The 22220-nt window shown below is 46.3% G+C and overlaps 2 protein-coding genes and 1 long non-coding RNA gene across 7 annotated transcripts in view; 2 read left to right on the top strand and 1 right to left on the bottom strand.

Annotated features, from left to right (window-relative positions):
- The window catches only part of LOC118225627 (carbohydrate sulfotransferase 9-like), a 66360-nt gene extending 56702 nt beyond the window's left edge, over positions 1–9658 (top strand). Inside the window, exons 3-4 of one of the 2 annotated variants that reach the window (XM_035414325.1) lie at positions 7567–7604; positions 8251–9658. In XM_035414325.1, the coding sequence (XP_035270216.1) occupies positions 7567–7604; positions 8251–9297 (1085 nt within the window). In that variant the 3' untranslated portion in view covers positions 9298–9658. Of the gene's footprint in view, positions 1–7566; positions 7605–8247 lie in introns of both variants that reach the window. The other variant, XM_035414324.1, reaches the window with a different exon arrangement.
- On the bottom strand, positions 8975–15442 carry LOC118225629. The gene is made up of 3 exons (XR_004764857.1): positions 15296–15442; positions 13220–13695; positions 8975–9063 (listed from the first exon to the last, which is right to left on the bottom strand). It is a non-coding gene; the product is annotated as an uncharacterized LOC118225629 (long non-coding RNA).
- On the top strand, positions 10247–22196 carry aqp4 (aquaporin 4). 4 transcript variants are annotated; one of them, XM_035414329.1, is made up of 6 exons: positions 10624–10639; positions 12063–12140; positions 13230–13680; positions 14068–14232; positions 15396–15476; positions 17596–22196. In XM_035414329.1, exons 3-6 carry the CDS (start codon positions 13264–13266, stop codon positions 17860–17862), a joined length of 930 nt encoding a protein of 309 aa, XP_035270220.1. In that variant the 5' UTR covers positions 10624–10639; positions 12063–12140; positions 13230–13263; the 3' UTR covers positions 17863–22196. The 4 variants fall into 4 exon arrangements, with proteins under 4 accessions (XP_035270217.1, XP_035270221.1, XP_035270220.1 ...); XM_035414326.1 differs by lacking the exon at positions 12063–12140 and having other exon boundaries at positions 10247–10639; XM_035414330.1 differs by lacking the exon at positions 12063–12140 and having other exon boundaries at positions 10615–10647.
- Positions 22197–22220: the final 24 nt, after the last annotated feature.

Raw genomic sequence — 22220 nt, 5'->3', positions numbered from 1 at the left:
CTGCTTGCATCCATCCCTCTCTCTTTCTCTCTTTCACTCTTCTTCATTTCTTTCTCTCTCGTTCATTCACCGTATTTCCATCTCTCTTCCTCTTTATTTTTTTTATCTCACATAAAAGCAGTTAAAATACAGCCTAGTATTGGACTTTTTTTGTGTCAAAAGTGTTGACTCTGTGTAAAATCTTTGCAAGAAGAATCCACTCATCTGGAAATAATGGGGCTCAGTCCTGCATGCCCATTGGTTGCTGGGTTTATTGGATTCTACCAATAATGCATTTCACTCGCTGCCAAATCACAGTGCTCTGTCTGCAGTAATTCTTGTTTAGAGACGACGACGTCGGAGAAGGACTCGGGCAACTCATAAATGTCTGACTCATAAATGGGCTGTAAAATATGAATAAATGAGAACATGATTTGATGCCCTGTCCAGGTAAAGAAATATGAAATATCGCCTAAAAGTTTCGGCAACGCAGTAACTGTGTTGTAGATTATATAGCCCACATTAATATAAGCGTGGATAAAAAATATTGACTGCATTCCAGATACTTGCAAAGCATTTACAAAATGATCCACTTAATTGGATTCTGATACAATAGCAGAGACATTAATTTTTATGGTTACGATAGAACCTCGTATATAATTTTTTTTTTTTTGCAGAGCCCACTTTCGCAATGAATTATTATAGCTCTCTGTGGCGTTATAAAGACCTGTTCCCTAAAAGCCTGCTTTGCTCAGGCATGGATCCATGTTCTCCCAAAAATACGTACATAAATCCTCTGTCCTGTCATCCTTCGGTCCTACAGATCAAAGGAGGGATAGTCAGGTGTCAAGGACTAAGTTTTCCTCCCAGTCCTCATTCTCGTTCACTGAAATTGCATTTTTTTCCTAAATCATTATAATCATGACATCAACAAATCTGATCATTTTACATCCAACGAATGACCTCTGCACTAGCGTTTGAAATGAAGCTCTCCTGTTTTTGTACAGAAACTGAAATAAGCTAGCAGGGGCGGGGCCGTGCTCTATGACTACAGGTGACTTGTGCGAGCTTATGAGGTGGCGTAAGAAATCTGTGAGATTATAACTGATAACGGGTTGGGGAAAGGTGGGGGTGGGGGGCACCGGAGGAGGGTGATCGAGGTCATTACGGACGCAGTTTAACCCCCCCTTCCCCATCCCCCAACCCCCCCCCCCGCCACCACCTGTCATAATGTGCCCATCGGTTTTCCCATTGCTGAGATGATGCGATTTTCTCTATCGCGTTCACATGAGCGTTCAAAGGTTGCGTTGTCCAGTGCGATTTGGATCAAGCGCTGCCGTGCTTGTTAGCCTGTCACCCTGTGTCCGCCTAACTCACAGAGAGAGAGAGAGAGAGAGGGAGAGGGAGAGAGGGAGAGAGAGAGAGAGGGGGGGGGGGCACCCTTTAACCGACATGGGCACCCACATTTCCCATTTGTTCATTTCTACTATATTTACCCCCTGGTATTTACATCTTTTATTTACTTAATATTGATTTCAGCTGACAGGTTTTCAGTTTCAGTAAATGGGATTAACGATTGAACTGGCGCTTTTTTTTAGCCTCCCTGCCTGCTTGTGCGGTTCTCAGGAGCCGGGTGCTGCAGGAGCCGGTCTGTGGCAGTTGCCCCAAAAGCTTCCTCTGTTTTTTCTCCCGAGTCTCTGGCTCCAGCAGCAACGGGGCACCAGACCAGGCTCGGGCAAGGGGGGGGGGGGGCGGTTTTGGCAAAGAAGAGGTCCAGGCCTGGCAGGGACAGTGGGGCCAGCTCATGCGGGAGAATGGCCAGCCCAGACAGGGGCTGGGGGGGGGGGGGGGGGAGGTTGTACATCCCTGGCAAGCAATGTGGCCAAACTCCGGTTGGATAAAAGAATTTGGGGCTTGTGGGGCGCTTGGAACATTGGAGAGAGTCCCAAACTACCCATCTCGGTTGTTGTGGGTGGAGGGGGGGGGGGGGGGGTTGGGGGAGGGGACTGCTTGTCTGCACTGTGAAGGGTCAGGTGAATATGCCAGGTGAACTTCCAGAAGCAGGCCTGAGAGGTTTAGAAGCATACAGGTGGGGGCAGGTGACCAGGAGTGGGGAGGGGATGTGGGGGGGGAATTGGGACACTAAGGGCCAATGGAGGTCATCTTTCTGAGCAAAACAACTCGCAATTCCCAGGATCCTTTGAAGCACACAGGAAATGTGCACGCATCACAATTACCAGACCTGACAGTCGGAGGTCTGTTTTTCCTCTCGGGGGTAATTACAAGGGGCCAAAGTCTCTCTTGTGAGGGGGCATTAGCCTCCCTTCACAATCAAAACATATTGGGCGAGCCAGGTTTCCTTCATTCCTTTCAATCAGAATCAACCCAGGGACCTCTTTCAAGTCCCGCCTGCAGAGGGAACTCAATGGTTTGGCCCGGAGATTATGCAACTCCGTGCGGGGTGCTGTCTTTATACAAATGTGGGAAGCCTTACCGTGCGCAGATTAATAATGAAGGTAGCTTTGGCTCGGCCAAGCCGAACAAATTTAAGAATTGAAATTCTAATAATAGCCGGTAGCGAGCGTTGTCTCGCTAATGTGAAGAAAAAAAACTGTCAGTTTTGTCCAGTTATGTGTTTGGAGTAATAAGCTTGTTTTTTTCAGCCTTTAGATTCCTAGGATATATTGCTTTGGGTCTTGTCAGCCTTTTAATCATTCAAGACAAACAAGTCTCCATGCTTCAAATTCAACACATATTTAATGAAGAGTGGCAAAGCAAGTGTTTTTTTGGCAGGTGGTAGCTTTGCTCTCTGGAATCACAGTGAGTTACCTCTGGCTTGCTTCACTGTGTAAATACCTTCAGTAAAAGGCGCAAGTCGGAGCCAAATTCAACTGTTCAGTCATTCCCTGCCAACACCAAGGATGTGGTCCTTGGTGACCATGGCAACAAGATGATGATGCTTTTGAAGAGCTGGACAGCCTCCATCGTGTTAGCCTAAGAGTACCCTCAATCTGAACGCACTTCGCTGAGGTACTTTTTTCCTGGGGCGCATTTTGGTAGCAACCAAATGGCCTTGCACACCGCATCTTAAAGAAACATCGTCCATCTCCACGTTGTGACCGCCTGGTTGATGCATTTATACGTGTGTGCACCAGAGCAACTACAATACAGCAGGGACGTTTAAAAAAAAAATCTGTCTCTGCCCCAGTTCATGCTGTGATTCAGTTGCATACTATACAAAAAAAAAAACACTAATATGATGTTTATGAAATTGCTTGCCAATATGTGTTTATGCCAGTTGATCAAAGTAGTCCTTGACATCTCATTGCAAAGGACATTACATAATTTGGCTTATCTTATTGGTTTATTTGTGTATTGCACCAATAAACAGATTTTATTTGTTCATAGTTTTAAATGTTTTCTCTGCAGAGCACTTTGTAACTTTTGTTTGGGTAAGCGCTATAGTATAAATAAAGATTTGTTATACACAGATTATAAAGCCATCTACATCTGCACTTTTTTAAGTATGGTATAGTATGGTCGTAGTGTTGTATAGAATATATTCAATACAAGCCAGGCTTGTAATGACCTTTTTCACGAGAATAAACCACCCTTGTTAACTTTGTGGAAGGCTAATAGCCAATGAGAATGAGGCACTGGAGTGCCCTCTGGGTTATATTCAGTCACACACGACGCCTCCTTAGTTAGCACCTTTGCAATTCTCGTCAGTTGTCGCGACCCCTTGACCTCAGTGAATCTGTTCTCCGGGCCTAATGAACCACCATGACGCTTCACTGTCTAAAGAACACTAAACGCTTTCTCTCCGAGACGGAACCAGGTGTCGGAACGGTTTTCTCTGGTCATTACAGCTGGTTAAATTCTGATTTAGCTCCAGTACCCCCAGAACTCCCCCCCCCCCTCCCCCCTCCCCGTCAGAGCGAGTTAGCCTCATGCCCCTTTGCGTCCCTTTCTACATGTAGGATGGGGTCCGGTGAAAGTCTGTCCAGCGACGCTCGGGGATAAGTCGTGAATTCCTGGGATTTTATCCTCCATAACCTATTAGCGTCCAGAAATTAAAAAAACACATGTCACGCTCTATAGCGTTCAAGAACAGGTTTAATCCAGATGGATCAAGCCATTAGGAACTGCCTCACCGAGGAAGCCAAGTGTTCCCTGCAGTTACACAGGCAGGCCGATAGAGGGCGTCTTTCGTGGCAGATTGACACGGTTTCCTGTTGTCCCGTCAGTCATTTGTACAGACATTTATGCATGTGAGATGCAGGCACCCGGACTGTGGGTCATGCAATTTCAGCGTTTCGGTCAGTGATTCTAAACTTAATAATCACACATTTCTAATATAAACCAATAGATAAAATGTGAATTAAATGTTCCACGTGATACATTCGTTTAACTTTTTACAATAATCAGATTTGTGTGGATAAGTTAAGCCACCACGGGAAATATTAGAATATTTAAATTCTATTTAGCGTAGTTATGGAGAGAGTTAAACACAGATGGTTTTATCTGAAAACAAACCGTTTTACAATGCAAATGAAGATTTCTTAAGCAAATAACTTTAAAGTAAATGCTGTAGTCTTGGGGGTGCCTTTGAAGATGAGCGTCTTCATTTTAATTTCAACAGAGACGTGAGATGATTCCAGGATAAATTGCATGAATGCAAATCAGAATTCATGGAATTAATACAGGCTTTTAATGAACAAAATGAGAAATATCACTGATCTTTACTAAGCTTGGGGGTAACAAATGATGTTTAATGCAGGCAGAACTCCATAATATTAATGAGTTTTTTGCTATTAAAAGTGTGTTTTAAAGCTGGTTTAATTAGACAAAATGGTATTCATAATTTATTTTCCTCTCTGAGCAGAAAATAGAATGAAGCAGCATAGAAACTTTTGTGTTGATTGAACAATCATCGATTAACATATAATTTAAATTATATGTTCTACCATCCAAATAACCTGAAACACAGTTTCAGTTACAGTGCATTCTGAAAGTTTTCATAGATACATTTCATTCTTTAGCTTTCAATTTTGTCATAAATGTATCTTGGCCTTCCAGCTGTAAGCATAGTGTACCAATCATATTACAGAATTGCATCTGTAAAGGGTCGCTTCTTTTGGAATGTTTTCTTTTTTTTTTTTCGTTTGTTTCAAAATTATAAGTCAGTTATTGTTTCATCAGCATTATAATATTCAGGTAAGAACATTCAAATCACATATTTGTGATTTTACACTTTAACGGACTAAAATGCAAGATATAGTTGCCTTGAATATGGTGGTACAGTGCCTTGCTGGTATAACTGCTTATGTGTAAGTAGATCTTAATGCAGGCCAAACTACATATTAATAGATATGTTTTTACAGTGCATACTTCACTAATTACAAATTCTCCTGACTCACCACATCTTTACCTGTGGGCACTGAAAGGTGGCCTCTACTTTACAGAATGTGTCAGTTGACAAATGTTTTCCTTCAGGAAATACATTTTAGCCCCAGCTAATGCCAGCTGGCTTTGTTACAATGGAGGGCTTACGTTACCTGCTCAGTCAAAGGGCCAATTAGTATTACGTGCAATTTCCTCTTCTGGGCAGCCTGGAGAAGGATTTTGTCCTGGTTTCCCCCCCCTTCCCCCCCAGTGAAATGGAGAAATCAGTTGTGCTCCTACATGGCCAAAACCCCCTAATGGAATGCACCGCAACGTCCAGATCATCGGTTCCAGTGACTGCATCAACAGAAGTGTTTCCATGGCGCCCACCAATGGAGCTCCAAACGCGCTGGATTGGCTCATCAGCAGTGTTGCTTACCTAACAATCTGACAACCTGAGAGGGTTTGGCTGATGGTCATGCTAGCTGCCTAGTATTAATATGAGCTAGCGTCCTGTGACCCTATTTGCAAACACCTCAGAGCCAGGCCTCTTTTAAAAAATTTTAAAACCAATACTGTAACATTCGAATTGCTTTGCTGTTATGCAGTCCATTTGGGGCTATTATGGCTCAAGCTGACAACAGCCTTGAGAAGTGTGGTGTTAATGTAGAACAATACTTTTTTGTTGTTGTTATTTTTAAAACAATTTACAAAGAATCATGGTCTTGCTTTTTTTTTTTGGGAGGTTGTGAGATTTATGACTGATGTAATCTGATACTGGAGACAAACAGCAGGGTGATTGTGAGATTTTAGATGTCATGGTGACTCTCCTTCCTGGCAGCGATTTGCAAAGGACATTATTTGAGTCTCTCCTGATTCTCCCCCTCAGCTATTTCAGATTTCCCAGATAAGAGTGACTGGATAATGGCTGTACAACACTGCCTGCAAGACTTCTTCATCCTGAAAGGCGGATTGATGTTCTTTTTTTAAATTTTATTATTTGCTCTTGCTTCTTTTTTTTTTTATCCGTCATTAAAATTCACATTAACAGAACCCACAAACTTTACCCGTCTTCGCTGTCACTTCTGACCCATTTTCCGCTGCTTTAATCCACATTAGCTCTTCGCGATGTCGGTTTAAAAAAACAAAAAAAATTACCGCCCCAGCTGAAGCGGGTTTCGTACATGATCTACTTTCCATTCCCTCTGAAGACTTTGTTACGGAGACACGGTAAAGTTTGAGTAAATGAGCTCGTCCATCCTTACCACGCCACCTCGGCAATGCAGCGAGATTGCTTTCTGGCTTGTGTTTGTTTACCAGCTCTAACATTTTCAGCAATCTTCTTTGTTTTATTTTTTTTTATGTCTGCCGCACAAACAGACAGCCGCACAAACAGAGGCACGGCGTTGTTTGTTAGCATGAATATGTTCGCGGTAGGTCTCGCAACCTCAGAAAATACTGGGGCCCAATTAACGTTTCCCTCTCTCTCTCTCTCTCTCTCTCTGAAACTTCAGGTGCCAAAGAAAAGATTTCATTAGCAAACCCAGTAAATCAGAGCTGAAAAAGAGAGGGCATGTTTGGAGATGAGAGATGGATTTCTTTTACAGGATAAAAATAATCACTCACAGTGTAGGTTGTACAATACAGTACCACCATGGCATGTAATTATCATCAAAATGTGATTTTTGTTAATGATTTTCCACCACCGTTAGAAAATTGAGCCTTTTCAGGGCTTCATTTAATTGGCCTATGCTTCCTGGGTTTTATATGTCACAGAAAGAATGAATGCACGTGCCAGGTGAAAATCCTGTTGTTTTTTTTTTTTTGTTTTTTTGTGATTGAGTACGTGTGTACATTCATACTGCAATATTTTTTCCAAGTCTTAGCAAAGGTGTTCTTTTTTTATAACAGATGCTTAAGAAATATAACCTTACTTTTTAATTAGTGCGTCTTATATCATCCACTTTTATCGCCTACTCACTTAGAATCAATAAAATGCTATACGGCATTGTTGAAGCTACTATGGTGACCTCTACTGCACAGTACCGCAGCTGATGAACATTGAAAAGCTGGCATATTGATGCTAGTCAAAAATCTAACGACACGCAGTACCCTCCTCTGTCAGACTGCAGGTGTGTTTAAATCTACATAACGCATTCATTTCAAATCCCATTCTCTTTCTCTCTTTTCTTCTTTCCACAGTATTTAACCCCAGGGCGACGCTGGAGCACAGCCTGAGGGTAGGTATACTACTGCATGATGAATTTCAGCAGCGCGGTTTCTCCCAAACGCTATTACTGCTGTCGTACTGACACCGAGTCAGTCCTCCAATTGATGCCACGTTAGAGTGCTTCCCTGTTTGAGCTACGCTAGCAGGCAGCTCAGACTCGCATGAAAAGATGCCTGTAAGCGTATTCATGGATGGAGAACTATGGGACGAACGCCAAAAAAAAAACTTGTTTAACCTGTCGGATATGACTCGTCAGGTGAGATGAGGACCTGCACTGGTATCTGCACTGGGTGATCGGGGGGGGGTGAGAGCTGCATTTAACTGTTTCTTTCTGAGATGGGCTTTGTGACAGACTTTTACAGGGAAGGTTGTGTTCCCTGCTAGTTTTGGAAACAGTGATCTCTCTTTTATTCTCACTGAATCACACATGCACACACAAACACACACATTAACACAAACACACAAGGCCGTACACGGCAGGAAAATATGAGGCCAGTCGAGTAGGTGATGGGTCTGAAATTTCAGAAAGAGTGCCCGCTTTAATGGTCCATCTTGACCCCATGGTGCGTGTTCCACAGTTTGGCATTGCACGGGTCTAGTTATTTCCAATCTGCTCCTCAGTACTGTAAGTAAATGTATTTTCCTCTTTCCAGCAGATAAATCCTTCACCAGTCACCCAGAACAAGTCAAATGGCTCAAAAAACCCAGCTTTCGTTCCCCGGGAAAGGACTCCAGGCCACACTGACGATGCCATTTCAACAAAACCGCAGACCTCTCCATCGAAGCCGGCCGACGGCCCGAACCCTAAAACGACCTCGGCGACGTTAAGCCGCGACTTCCTTCGAGGCGTCCGACGGACGGGCGTGCGCGAGGAGCAGGAGAGACGGAAATCCTTCCTCCGAAACTTCTGCGAAAAGTTCGAAAGGAACAGCCCCCCTCGGTTGGACCTCTCGGAGATGGTGTCCCGGATATACGTGGAGGAGAAGCACAGAGTCCTTTACTGCGAGGTGCCGAAAGCTGGCTGCTCCAACTGGAAGAGGACTCTGATGGTCCTGAACGGCCTCGCGGCCGCCGCGGACGGACTCTCCCACGACGCGGTGCATTATGGGAAGCACTTGAAAAAACTGGACAGCTTCAGCAGGGCGGGCATCCAGGAGCGACTGGCCAGCTTCACCAAAGTGGTGGCGGTCCGGGACCCCGTCGAAAGGCTGGTGTCGGCTTTCCGGGACAAGTTCGAGCAGCCCAACCCCTACTACCACCCCGTGTACGGGCGCGCCATAATCCGCAAGTACAGGAGAAACGCCACCCAGGAGGCCCTGCTGTCGGGGTCGGGGGTCACGTTCCGAGAGTTCGTCCAGTACCTGCTGGATCCGGATCGACCGGGGGGGATGGACATCCACTGGGAGACGGTCAACAGGCTCTGCTTCCCCTGTTTCATCACCTACGACTTCATCGGCAAATTTGAGACCCTGGAACAAGACGCCAATTACTTCCTCAGCCTGGTCGGTGCCCCTGGAGACCTGAGGTTCCCTTCCTTCAAAGACAGGCATTCAACCGAAGAAAGAACTACTCCCTCAGTCGTCAGCCACTACATTAATCAAGTGCCCCCGGCAGAGAGACGGAGGATATATGACTTCTTTTACTTGGATTATTTAATGTTTAACTATACAAGGCCGTACGGCAATGTGAACGTTTCACAGTGAAAGCTGAAACCAAACTGAGTGAGTTGTTTTGTGTACAAGAATAGCCATCACTGTTATGACAGGGACAATTGATTTACCAAAGGTTTATGTTCTTTGGAAGTTTCTTTTTCTTTTTATTATAAGAATATAAAGTTTTTTGGAGTCTTGTGCTCTTGTTACTTGAATACATAGGACTACACACCCATTTATTATTTCTTATGATAAAAACAAACTATTTGAAAATGGGCGCTTAATTTACACTGGACAGCACAGATACACTGTTTATGTGAACTGAGGATAACATTCAGTGGCATTTGACACTTCATACACCAATATCATCTTGGGTGTCTTCCTTCTGTCATTAAAAAAAATTGGATTCCTATTTCTGTTTCTGATTTTATTCCAGGTCCTTTGACAGTTGTCTGCCTCTTCCACAAAATTACACACACAACAGATAAATATGGAAAAAATCAGTAATGTCCATATCAAGAGATTTCTGGCACTACATGTATCTAACTAAAATTAAATTCAATATATCAAAAGAATCTTTTAAAATACAATGGTAATAAATAATTAAATAATTGCTACCTTGTTTTTAAAAAAAATTGGTAGAGGTGCAGAGTACATTAGCGTTGTTAGAAAATTAGGGAAGCAGACAAAAGGCTCACCAGTGGACATGAATTCTGATCAAAGTACCATCCTATAGCCAACATTAGTGAGAGTTTATTGCATAGGCTCGAAATAGCTAAATATGAGTAGCTCATAATTCACAGATTCAATAATTTAGGCTATACATGTTTATATATTTACATACAGCATATAGGCCTACAATATAATGTATTAAAAACAGCATTTTATAGTTGCGTTTATACAGAAGGAGAGAGATATTTCTAGATTTTGATTCACAGCACGAGAATAGTCACACATCTCTTCCAGCATTTAGCGAGGTCCGCAACGTTTCGTGGAGGATTTACTGCATCATACGAACGTTTATTCTTTCCCGACTGCGATTCAGACCAACTGCCTGAAAAGCAGACCATCTAGAGCAGTGGAGAAGTGCACCTTAATTGTATACTGAGGTCTTGTCGGCCATCAGTGCAGCTGTTCCAGGGAAAGGTGATTTAAGGTACCTGCAGTTCCCGAAGGGGTACTGTCACTGTGCCCTGTTAGATTAAGGACCGAATGCGTACTATTGTGGACGGTCCTTCAGCACGTTCACCGCGGCCTGAAGGACGCAGTCGCGGTCGTTTCAGTAACCCGATCCTCAGTGAAGCAGCGAATGTCCAGACAGAAGTATAAAAGCGGGTAATTGGCCCGCGCGTCTGAGAGGCATGACAGAGCGCGCGGTGTTGGGAGATCTGAGGTGAGTGGGTAAGGGGCTCCTCCGTACTATGATCTGCACATTTGTGTCGTCTGGGTACAATCCGGAGCATTCAATGTGTTTCGCATTACTTTGTTCATGCGAACATTAATGTATTTTGCACAGTTATTAACTTATTTAACGCAGTTTATAACTTACTTCTGACTTATTTTCAGAAGTCCATGTGTTGGGTAAATTCAGTCTAAATCTTGCAAGATTGTGCAGACACTGTTTTGAACAAGTAGCCTGTACCTAAGAATTATGCACGATTGTGCAGACACTGTTTTGGACGATTAGCTATACCTCAAAATTATGCGTAAAGAGAACTATTTGTGGGATAAATAAAATTTATTTGAACATAGTTTTTAGAGTGCTGAAAATAAACAAGTATACTGTCATTGTCCTAATCACAGCAGTCACGTTAAGGTTTTTTTAAAAAAAAAAAAAAACGTTTCTAATATCAAATGATTGGCCCGTATAGACAGAAAACATTCGCAACATTTTGAGCGTGTTTCTGAACATTTTCCAAAAGACGGTTGCTTGCGTTTGATTGAGTGACATCCAACTCCTGTCCTCGTGCTGTTCCAGTGTGAAACTGTAGGTTCAGTAAACAACCGGCGGAAATGTAGGCTACAATTTAGGGCTACATAATGCCTTAACTTCTCCTCATTAGTGTAGAAATCGAATCACATTTAGCTAACGTACATTCAATTAACCACTCAGTATAAATATTGATTTTTACTTTATTGTGTGCAGAAAATAGATTTGGCTCATTAGATATATAGATTGCTTCTTTTTTTTTAAATAACTTAAAAAATATATATTATTATCAATTACAATTAATGATAATCATTCCACGAGAACATCCTCATTAAATTTGTGGAAAGAAGTGGTCCGTTTGTCGGTAGAGTTTAAGGACTTTGAAAGCGCTTGCTCACATGCAATGAATAAAAACATTTCGCAGTAATTGTTGAATAGGTCGTAGAGTTAGCTTGGAGCACAGTAGACATTGCCTTTATAAACAAATGAAGACGGCGTGACTTTCCGTGACTAGCACTAGGATTCACCTGCTCGCACTGCAGCTACCGTGTTACGCGCGCTTCTGCAGGTGGCAAAAGTTTGCGCAAAATGAGTCGCCCAAAAAAAAAAACACATTGGAGATCCTCTCCTTTTCTCAAAAAACATTTTAACTGTGGTAGACAGAGCTTACGGCACACCGTAAGTAGAGATGAAACGATGCGCCGATTCATTAAACTTCATAAACCTCAGAAGCGCTTTATCCTATGGATTAGTCTTTGACACGAGTTACAAATGGACGTATCCGTTATACTTGCTAGACAGAGATAGTTTCAGATATAGCTGGCTATCTTTGATTAATAATTCATTATTAATCTGGTTTTTGTTATTTCTGTCAATTAACTGACAGTTCATAAATTATTCAGCCATCGCAGATTATGGTATGAAAGGAGAGTTGATACTGGGAGAAGAAAAGTGTAAGAGAAGGGTAAGTCTACACTTCCAAATATGCTTTCAAACAAAATGTTTCATTTGAATGCTGTGACGGCTTAAATTTGAAATCTGGTTTGTACCCAGATGTCTGCTTCCAATTATTCCCTTTTAAAGTTTTCCTTATGAGGTGTATAAGTGTAGGTAGGAAGTGTAACAGTGGGGCAAATCATCCTGCTGCTCCTTTGAAGTATTTTTGATTTTACTTTTTAAAGCTTTGCTCTCTCTCTCTCTCTCTCACTCTCTCTCCTGTACAAAATACACGTGCACACATTAACAGCACGGAGGCACTTAAATCTGAAGTGTGTCAGAAGGGGGGGGAAGAAAAAAAACTTTGTTCTTGCCAGTTGAATAAATGATTAGGCTTCAGAGGGGTAGAGAGAGAGAGAGAGAGAGAGAGAGAGGGAGAGAGAGAAAGAGGGAGAGAGAGAGAGAGAGACAGCGAGCGCGACTTTTCCGCGCGGAACTCTGGCGGTCCTGCAGTGACCTGCGTATCTGGTTTGCAGTCGGATGCCGGTGCCCGTCCATTTCATTGAGACCCTCACGCTCGTCAGTTCCCGCCCCCATTAGTTCTCAGCCTATCATTAATCCCCTCACGCTTGTCCACGGGAGGAGTCAGTGGCCGTTTTGAACAGAAGCAGTCGATGCCCTGTGCCTCACCTCTCAAGTGGAGATGATTGCCTAAACAATTAATTATATATTTTATCGCTGCGCGAACACAATGACAGTGACAAGGGCACGCTGCCTTCAGGAAGCCGGCATGTTTGTTAATAGCTGCTCCACCCCGCTTTTTCCAAGCCAATTAAGCCAAAGTAATCATGGAGGATATCTAAGCAGGAGGTCCAAGTTGAACTATGCGGTTGTTCCCTGCACTTGGACCGGTACTTCTCTCTAGGGGTTTCGTCATACTTGTTCCTGGTTATGGTTATACACTTTGTTGTATGTCGCTCTGGATAAGAGCGTCTGCCAAATGCCTGTAATGTAATGTAATGTTATGCCGCGGGAGCGTTAGCGTAGCGCCCGTAGCGGTCCCGGTGTCGTGCGGTGAACGCCCCCCGGCGGTTTTTGTGCCGTTACCTCCGTCCAGGCGGCGCCTGTGCTCGTGCAACCGCTCCCGCGCGATGGCGGCATTCAAGGGCGTCTGGACGCAGGACTTCTGGCGGGCGGCGTCCGGCGAGTTCCTGGCGACGCTCATCTTCGTCCTGCTCAGCCTGGGCTCCACCGTGAGCTGGGCGGCGGCGGCGGCGGCGGCGGGCGAGGAAGGGGAGGAGGAGGAGAAGAAGCCGCCGCCCGCCGACCTGGTGCTCATCTCCCTGTGCTTCGGGCTGACCATCGCAACCATGGTGCAGTGCTTCGGCCACATCAGCGGCGCCCACGTCAACCCCGCCGTCACCGTCGCCATGGTGTGCGCCCGCAAGCTCAGCCTGGCCAAGGCCCTCTTCTACCTGGCCGCGCAGTGCCTGGGAGCCGTGGTCGGCGCGGGGGTGCTCTACATGGTGACTCCAGCGTCCGTGAGAGGAGGGCTGGGGGTTACTGAGGTAAGGTCAACGGCACTGCAAAAAAAAAAAAGAAGAAGAATTGATAATGATAAACAAAGAAATTAAATAATAGTAATAATAATAAACAAAGGAATAGTAATAGCCCGGAATCAATCAGCAACTTTATTTTTACCCTTCTACGGGATTTTTCCCCTCCTACATTTCAGTTTTTTCTGCATAAATGCTGTTTGGCAAGTTTGCTAGATTGCCTAGCTTAGTTCGACTGCATGTGTATGGATCAGTGTGTACTCCGGGATGCGCTGGAACACCAGACAGAGAGCAGGATAAGTGGAAAATGTCTCAGGGTCATGTTCTTCAGTTGGAAAACGTTTGTGCATGTGTGTGTGTGTGTGTGTGAGTGTGTAAGGTCACTGCCACTCTCCACAGGTCAACAGCACCATCTCTGTGGGCCATGCCCTAGTGGTGGAGCTGTTCATCACGTTTGAGCTGGTCTTCACCGTGTTCGCGACCTGCGACCCCAAACGCCACGACCTCAAGGGCTCGGCCGCCCTGGCCATCGGCTTCGCCGTCTCCATCGGGCACCTGTTCGCCGTGAGTCCGCCATTCGCCACATTCGTCGTTTTCTTCGTGAGGCCGCGTTAGCAAATTCGGTCCAAAAAAAAAATTAAAAAAAACTGTTTGTTTAAAAGGCAGGATTATCACGACAGTTCCAACTCCATTGTGCCGGGGAAGCTTTTCGGGTCTTCTGCCGAGCGGGTGCCCTGTCATGACCCCGCTCAGTGTTCATCTCAGCGCGGCCTAACTGCGCTTTCCCATGGGCTAGTTCGGCTAGCCGCCGCGCCGAGTAATGATGCCATATCCATAGCAACGGCCCCGGAGGGCCGCAGTCCGTCCCCCCGCGGTGAGCGGTTTGAAAACTTCTCGGCGCTAAAAGTCCCCAGCTGCTGTAGCTCGGGTCACGGAAGTGGGGGGGTGGGGGGGGGTGGTTTTCCCCCAGGTTTTTTAGCGATCGTGAGAAGCGTTTGGCGTACGAACAGCCGACGCTTTCGGGCGACGGCTAATGCCTCGTCCGTCAGCTGACAGGTGAGCGAGGGGGCGGGTTTGAGGAGCGCGGCCAGCGGCGATGTGAGGTGTAGCCGAGTTTTGGGAGGATTGTGCCTACTGTCACCCACCCCCCACCCCCCATTCCCCACACAGACACAGAGCGCAGGTCTGTCTAGCGTTTCCTAGCAACGGCGGAACGTTACGCTTAATGGTACATATCAGCTTCATTTAGTTTTGAAGGAGTTTTAAAATGATTTCATTACATGTCAGAGGCAGAGCAGTCAGTGGGATGAAGGGTGGTGTGGGTTTACATGGACTAATTTCCCCTCCTGAAGGAAACTTCCTGTTTTCTCCACAGTATGCCACAGTCCATTGGACACTTGCTTTTGTCCCATAGTGCAGATTCAGTTCTATATAGTTCCCTGAAACATCCTTAATAGCAAATGCATGTGTGAGTGTGTGTGCGTGCGCGTGCGTGCGTGCGTATGTGTGTGTGAGTTTGTGTGTGTGCGTATGTGAGTGTGTGTGCGTATGTGTGTGTGTGCGTATGTGAGTGTGTGTGTGTGTGTGTGTGTGTTCATACGTGTGTAAAAAATCCATATACACTCACACACAAACCGCCTCAGATTCGGAAGTCTCTAACCACTTCTCCCTCGCTTCGTGCTCTTGTGTTCACGGCCTGCCCCTTCCCCTCCTCTGGTCTGTTTCAGATCCCCTACACGGGCGCCAGCATGAACCCCGCCCGCTCCTTCGGCCCGGCCGTGGTCACCTGGAGGTGGGAGAACCACTGGGTGAGAGGGGAGCGAAACGCGGGCCGTGGGGGGCGGGCGGGAGGGGGTGGTGGGGGTGGCGGAGGGTTTCGACCTACGCAGTGGGGGATTTAGCCATGCGAGAGGGGGCACGGGGAAATGCGTGTAACCGCTTTGCCCTCGCTGCGCTAGCTGGCTAGCTGTCGCCGCCCCTGTGGAGAGGAAGCGTGCTGCAGCCTGTCCGGTGGGGATTTAGCGTGTGCGCTAAAGGCGGACGGGGCAACCAGGGGGTTTCTGTGTGCATCCGCTTCCCCTGGCTCTGTGTGCATCCGCTTCCCCTGGCTGTGCTTGTGCGGCTGTCATCACTGGCGTTAACGGGGTTTCCATAGCGAGCGTAAGTGGATAAGGTCAGATCAATATGTCATCTTAGCGGCTTTATAAGGGGGGGGGGGGTGGTGTTCGGCCCCACAGTGTCCAAGGGGCCCTTGCACTCCACCTCCAGCTGTCAAAAATAAAAACATTTTACCTGACCGCGATCCGATATCGCCCGTGACCTGGGATTACCTCTCCGTTCCTCTTTTTACCGGCGTGCCCAAAAAGTTCCCGTTTGCTTTGCACAGTGACCGCGTTTGCACCGCGCATTTGCCGCGGCTGCGAAACTTAAAATAGTTGTAGCCTTGCTAAAGATCATCCCGCCCTTCCCTCGCAAATAAAATTCTCACCACAGGCGTCAACGTCGGCACTTCTCCACGTATCTGCTTGTGCTCCTTAAGCAGGAGGATTTGGCTCTGGGCCGTCACTTTACATTACCTTACAGCCGTCTATTTACAGACACCTATCCAGTGTCTTGCAAAACAACGTGCATGAGCCTTTTCCAAAAAAAATGTTTTTAAATAGACAGAAAAACAAATTCGAGTAAATACTTAAAGCTGTAAATACGTAAAACTAGGAGGAATGCCGGTCCATCTTTGTCGAGTTTGTTGTGACGCGTTACTTCCTCTTGGCACACGTCGATTTCCGTCACCTCCTTATGATGTCACAGGAGCATTTCCGCTGACACTGGAATTCGGAGGGCCCGAGGTCCCTGGGGGGGGGGGGGGGGGGGGGGGGGGCGGGGGGGGGTGGGGGGGGGGGGGGGTTCGTTACAGAAAGAGTCTGGCGGGCGTTTGACCTCAGAATCGTAAATCGCTTACTCTGGAAAGCGAGGAATCGGGGGCCCCCTGCAGCTGGGAAAAGGAGGCTGGCGTTCGTACGTCTCCCCGCACGGTTGCCAAAGAAATGTCGGAAAACCCCGCTGGTGTTGGGATTATGTTTACCGATTCATCTGCCAATCAAGACGTTGTTCCGCGGATGAATGCTCATTAATCCGCTCGACGGCGGCTCTGAGGAGGCTCTTCTGTTCCCTGCCAGCGCGGAGCCGGTGCTGTTGAGGAGAGGGCAACGGGCACTGATGCCGATGCACGGCATTACTTAACGAGCACATTTCGCGTGACGGGCGTCTCATCTCGGCAACATTAACGGCGTCAGTGTTTGTCCTGCGTCTGTGCGGAGCGATGTTTGCTCGAAAAAATGGAAAAAAAATAATAATAATAAACGTCTGGGGGCCATTTGGAGTTGTGTGCTGCAGAACATTCTCGCCTTCTCCACGGTAACAACAACAAACCCCCCCCCCCTCCCCGTCCCCCCCCACCCCGTGCGCGGATCCATCGCAGGGCTCTCTGTACTGGAAATGCCTCTGTAGCAAGTGGTCCACGTAATTCTACAAAAATATCTCCCGGCCGCTTTGATGTGCACTTCTGCAGCAAACCGGCATCAAAGTTTCATAAAGCGAATTTCTCGTATGTGCAAATGTTTTATACATCAAGAGAGTAAAAGGAGCAGGAGGAGGGAGAATTGCTCGCGAAAGCACAGGTGAAGTGCGTTATCGTTCGGTATCATGTGGCGGGGAGCGTGGGGAGGGGGGGGTTGGGGGGGGGTGTTGCTGCAAGTTTTTGCAGCAACACCACAGGCCTAAATGCAAACGGGGTTTTGCTGGGAGGGTTTGAAGTTTAGGCTGAGGTCTTCATCTGTCTCGCCCATGGGGGTGTGCTGCTTTTGTCTGGGGTCTCACTTTTTCCTCACGCCCCATCCCGTCCCGTTCCCGTCCCGTCCCGTCCCGCAGGTGTACTGGGTGGGTCCCATCATGGGCGGGGTCCTGGCCGCCGCCCTGTACGAGTACCTGTACTGCCCCGACCCGGAGCTGAAGAAGCCGCTGGGCGGCGCCTTCGCCCAGGACCCCTACCCCTCGGCCAAGTACAAGGAGGTGGCGGACGGAAGGTTCCGGAGGGACGCGGACGAGCTGGTGGTCAGCCCGGGCCCCTTCCACGCGCCGGACAGGCCCGAAAAGAGGGAGAGGGACCCGTCCGGCGAGGTCCTGTCCTCCGTATGACTAGCGCGGAGCGCTGAGGAAGGAGACGCCCCCGCCGCGCTCTACCGCTGCCCCGCCTCCGCCCTCAAAGAGACGGACCTCCTGTGAGCGCGCTCCCTCCCTCGGACCCTGGCGCTCAAATCGCGCCCAAGGCTCGGGGGGGGGGGGGGGCGGGCGCGACAACCGCTGGTTCTCCTCCCCTACCTTTACCTGGTACTCCGTCTGGGGAAGACAGCGTCTGGCCAATCAGTAGCACTAGCTGTTCACTTGATTACCGGGAGGAATCGGATTTCTACTCCGGGGACAGATTTGCGTTTTGACGCTCTAAGGAAGTCGAGCAGGGTCGACGTCACTACACTAGATAATTTGGGTTACTCCGCTCAAGGGTACAATGGCAGTGCCCAACCTAGGATTCACCTACCAACCTCTGGTTATTTGGCACAGTTAAGTTATCTGTAACCAGCAAACTGTGGCCGTTGCGGTCGTGGTAGCCATTTTACTGGTATGACAGCGCCGGCGAACCCATTTGTCTCTTTGCTCCTCTGAGACGTGCTGTGGGATATTATCATTAGATAACGATGATAACATTTACGCTGTGACAGTCAAGATGACGTTACAGAGAGGTCGCGTACTGCACAGGGCCTGCTCGGACGTTCACACAAGGCCTTTTTTTGTGCCTGTCTCCTTTCTCAGTGCTCAGTGCTCCAATGAGAAATGCTCGTTTCAGCATTCAGAGACTCTACACTGTGCTGCCATTCAACAGTGTCAACACCTTTGACTTTTAGCACAGGTTAGTCTAGCGTAGCTGCAGCGTAGCTGCAAAAGTAATGCTTTTTAATGATTTGCGGTGTATTTTTTATATTGTACACCTTCTGGTACGTTTTTGCCTGAGGAATTCTGTGTTGGATTTTGACTTGTTCACTTCCCGTTCGTCGCTCGATTCTGCTGATCTTTAGGTCTCTCATTTCTTGGACCTGACAGGCCAGTGGTTTTGCGAATACTGATTATAATCGTACCAATGAAACGGTAAATGGTAATCATCCTTCTCTTAGAATCCCATACGCCCGTGAGTGTTTTCCCAAGTATAACCAACACAATTGAACATATAGAGCTGTCAAGAATCCCTTACTACTACGGCCAAGATGAACTGATATAAAGGAATGTTATCCCCAATCTTGATAGCAGCAACCACACAGCTGTAAAAGTCTATTTTTGATAACTTTTTTTAAAAATCAATGTAGTTTAAACATTAAATAATAATAATGATAAAATAATAAATATCAGGAAACTGAAAATCTCGCTGGTGTGTTCCATGATTTTCAACACGTACTGCAGAATTTATTTCATGCCCTGGAGTCACTATTTTTTTTTTTTTTTGATATATGGCTTATTTTCCAATATATTTTCTGTGTTGGCGTTCCCCAGCCATTCGACTGCACTGGGTGATACACTAGACAGAGTGTAATGGATTCATTGATTGCAGGGTCGCAGAGGTCGCGATACCTTGTTCACAGAGGATTACAGAGTCGTGATGAATCGGATTACAGCTGCACTACAGCTAAGGGTGCTCTCCGCGCCATCCTGGGCAAAACCATAGCCGCGGGAGGGAAGCACTAGCGCTGGCTGCAAGTCAGCTGGACTCTATAAACACACCCCTTTCAATTCAGTTCCACCCATTGGAGTCATGTGACCCTGGGGCGTGACTTCCTGAGAGAGCTGTGATGTCACAATGAGAGACGATCAGTGACGCAGTTGATTCAGCTCACTGTGCCAGGATGAGACGATCAGTCGGGTGACTCATCTGTGTGTGTGTGTGTATGCGCTGACCTTTAACCTTTGTGATGTCACTGCTCCCCCAAACGCTCTTCCGGAAACGCTCGATGAATAGGCCGGATTTGGGGGAAGGCGTCGGCGCGTCCGTTTTATCGTATTTGCCGCCTTCGTTCGGCTCGCGTTTTGATTCACGGCGAGAGTCCACGTCTACTTCAGATAAAGAATGCAGACGCCAGGATAAGGGTGCGAGAGAAAGAGTAACACTGATGCTTCACTGGGATCCTCATGTAAACCCAAAGCATCGACAGAGCGTGATAATGTAAGAAAACACAAGCTAAATGGCTTTAAGCCCCATTGATTAGTGCTCTGCAGCCACAAGAGGGACCGATGCTGTTCCAGCTCCATCTGTTTAAGTCCCATTATCGCCTCCCTGCTTGAATGAAAGACGATTTTTTTTCCCACATAGATTTCACTGTAAAACACTCAGACATTTGTCAAATAGTCCATGAAAAGCATTGGGTGATTTGATCCCTGCTAAATGCTGTAGGATGTTTGTGTTCTAGGCACAAGACATTTGTCTGTTTTTTGGACGAAACAGCACGGTTCATCCATCCATCCATTATCTATACCCGCTTATCCTGGGCAAGGTCGCAGGGGGTACTGGAGCCTATCCCAGCGTGCAATGGGCAAGAGGAGCACTATTCAGATCATAGTAAATATAAATACAAGAGCAGTCCTTATCAATTGGTTGAGTTTATGTTTTTCAAACATAGATTGATTTTTTTTTTTTAATTGTCAGTCGAATGGGTGTGAGGCTCTATATATATTCTAACACTAAAATTTAAAGCAAATCACTATAAATACAAACCCAGATGACCAAGTTACAAAAAAATAATATCATTACATATGACTTGTGCTACGTATATATAAACATAACCGTTTTGACATTCATTATAGTTTGTATGCATTATTATTTATTATTTTTCTACATTGGGATTTATCTGTTTAATTGTTATAGATATACCCTGTAACTGACCATATTGAAGCTATGGCTGTTGACTAATGTTTAAAAAAAAATTTCCCTGGCCAGACTTGTGATTTTTTTTTTCTACAATATAGCATTCGGCTGAGAAAAATTCTTTTCATAGGCCTCCTGAAAATGTATCCGTAAACATACTGCCTTTATTGACATTTCAGAAGCGGCTTCTCACCTGGAATTTAATGAGGGCGTTGGAGCGTGACCGGGGGGAGGGAGGGAGGGAGGGAGGGGGTTTAGAGAGCGGGCGAGGAAGAGGAAGATTCAGACGCGCTGATGGTGATGGATGGGCTCCCCTAACAGCACACCCTGCTTCACACGCCGAGAGCGGAAATTACTTTCTTCTTCTTTTTTCCTCTGGCCTTTCAGAGAGTAGTTTTATGTAATCTCATTCCATCACTGTGGACACAGAAATGGGTATTTTACTCTGTCATGAAGTTGTGTGATTCGTCAAAATGATGAGTTATTTCCTCAGAAGAAAAAAAAAGGGTAATTTTGTGTCCTCTGCATCAACAGTTACTCAAGAGCAGCTGGATGGCAGTTATAAATTGAAAGATAAGTACGACGCCGCAGACAGATCATTACTTACAATCTCAGGCATAATTGAGCTGACAGTATGTCCCATAAATGAGCCAGTCTCAGAGGTGCTACACTGCTTCGAAATGCGAGGTCATATTACAGTTCTGTGAAGGTAGGCATTTTTTCGCCAACATAGGAGGTTTTGACTGAAGTAGAATGGAATGGGGTTGGAGCAAAAATTGATAATCGCACCACAACACACCACCACCGTCGTAGCTACCATGACCCACGCGCAATGGTGTCAAATGCACAAGCGCATCGCCACGCACATGAAAATTCAACATTAAAATAAAACACCAACCTCAAACTGAGTTTCTACAATGAACAGAGAGGACTGTAAGGCGTCAGGATTGACCTACCGACAGCGAAAATCATAGCTGCGCTCTCGGTGTTAGCTCCCGGTCTCAGTCCCGAACTGTGGAGAGCAGCACACCCGTAAGCACCTAGACTGATTAGCTAACGCAGCCCAGGTGCGTGTGCTTTCACCACCAGCCGGCGCAGCCGAGACCAATCCGCCTCTCCGGCGGATCGACTGCTACAGAAGCATATTGTGAAGTTGGGGCTTGAAGTTGTAGCTTGCAATTATCTGAAGTACGTATGCTCAGCGTCAAGGTGTCTATTTGGGGTTGACTTCTGACACGTTCGAAAATAGCCATCCAAGCTTTTAGCAGTTAGAGACCCTGCAATGGCTAAAATGCGCTAATTTCCTATCTGATCAGAAGTCTACATGGGCCATTGGCTGTTCCCCTGTGGGAAATTCGTAGCAGTGTTTGGACGGAGTTAATGTCAAGTTATGATTTTTTTTCATCTCGTTCTGTTCGTGGAAATGAACGAACGAAATAATCAGAGCTGACTGCGTTCACTTTGATGTATGAGTGAGTTCGGACTGTTTACTAATCACTCTCCTGCGACAACAAACTCATAAATAAGGAGATAGCGCACATAAAATAAAGAGCACAAGGTCGTATGTTTCTTTTTTTCTTTTTTAATT

This window comes from Anguilla anguilla, chromosome 4 (assembly GCF_013347855.1).
Source record: "Anguilla anguilla isolate fAngAng1 chromosome 4, fAngAng1.pri, whole genome shotgun sequence".
Lineage (NCBI taxonomy): Eukaryota > Metazoa > Chordata > Actinopteri > Anguilliformes > Anguillidae > Anguilla > Anguilla anguilla.
Note: the sequence above shows the minus strand (reverse complement) of the source record. Positions and strands in the feature narration are given on the sequence as shown.

What these genes read in the sequence shown, in the direction of transcription:
- aqp4 (XM_035414326.1), top strand. Translation starts at nt 10,608, where the DNA reads ATGACAGAGCGCGCGGTGTTGGGAGATCTGAG. An exon ending in GCGGTGTTGGGAGATCTGAG is followed by an intron (nt 10,640 to 13,229) that starts GTGAGTGGGTAA and finishes ACCTCCGTCCAG; the next exon opens with GCGGCGCCTGTGCTCGTGCA. An exon ending in CCATCGGGCACCTGTTCGCC is followed by an intron (nt 14,233 to 15,395) that starts GTGAGTCCGCCA and finishes GGTCTGTTTCAG; the next exon opens with ATCCCCTACACGGGCGCCAG.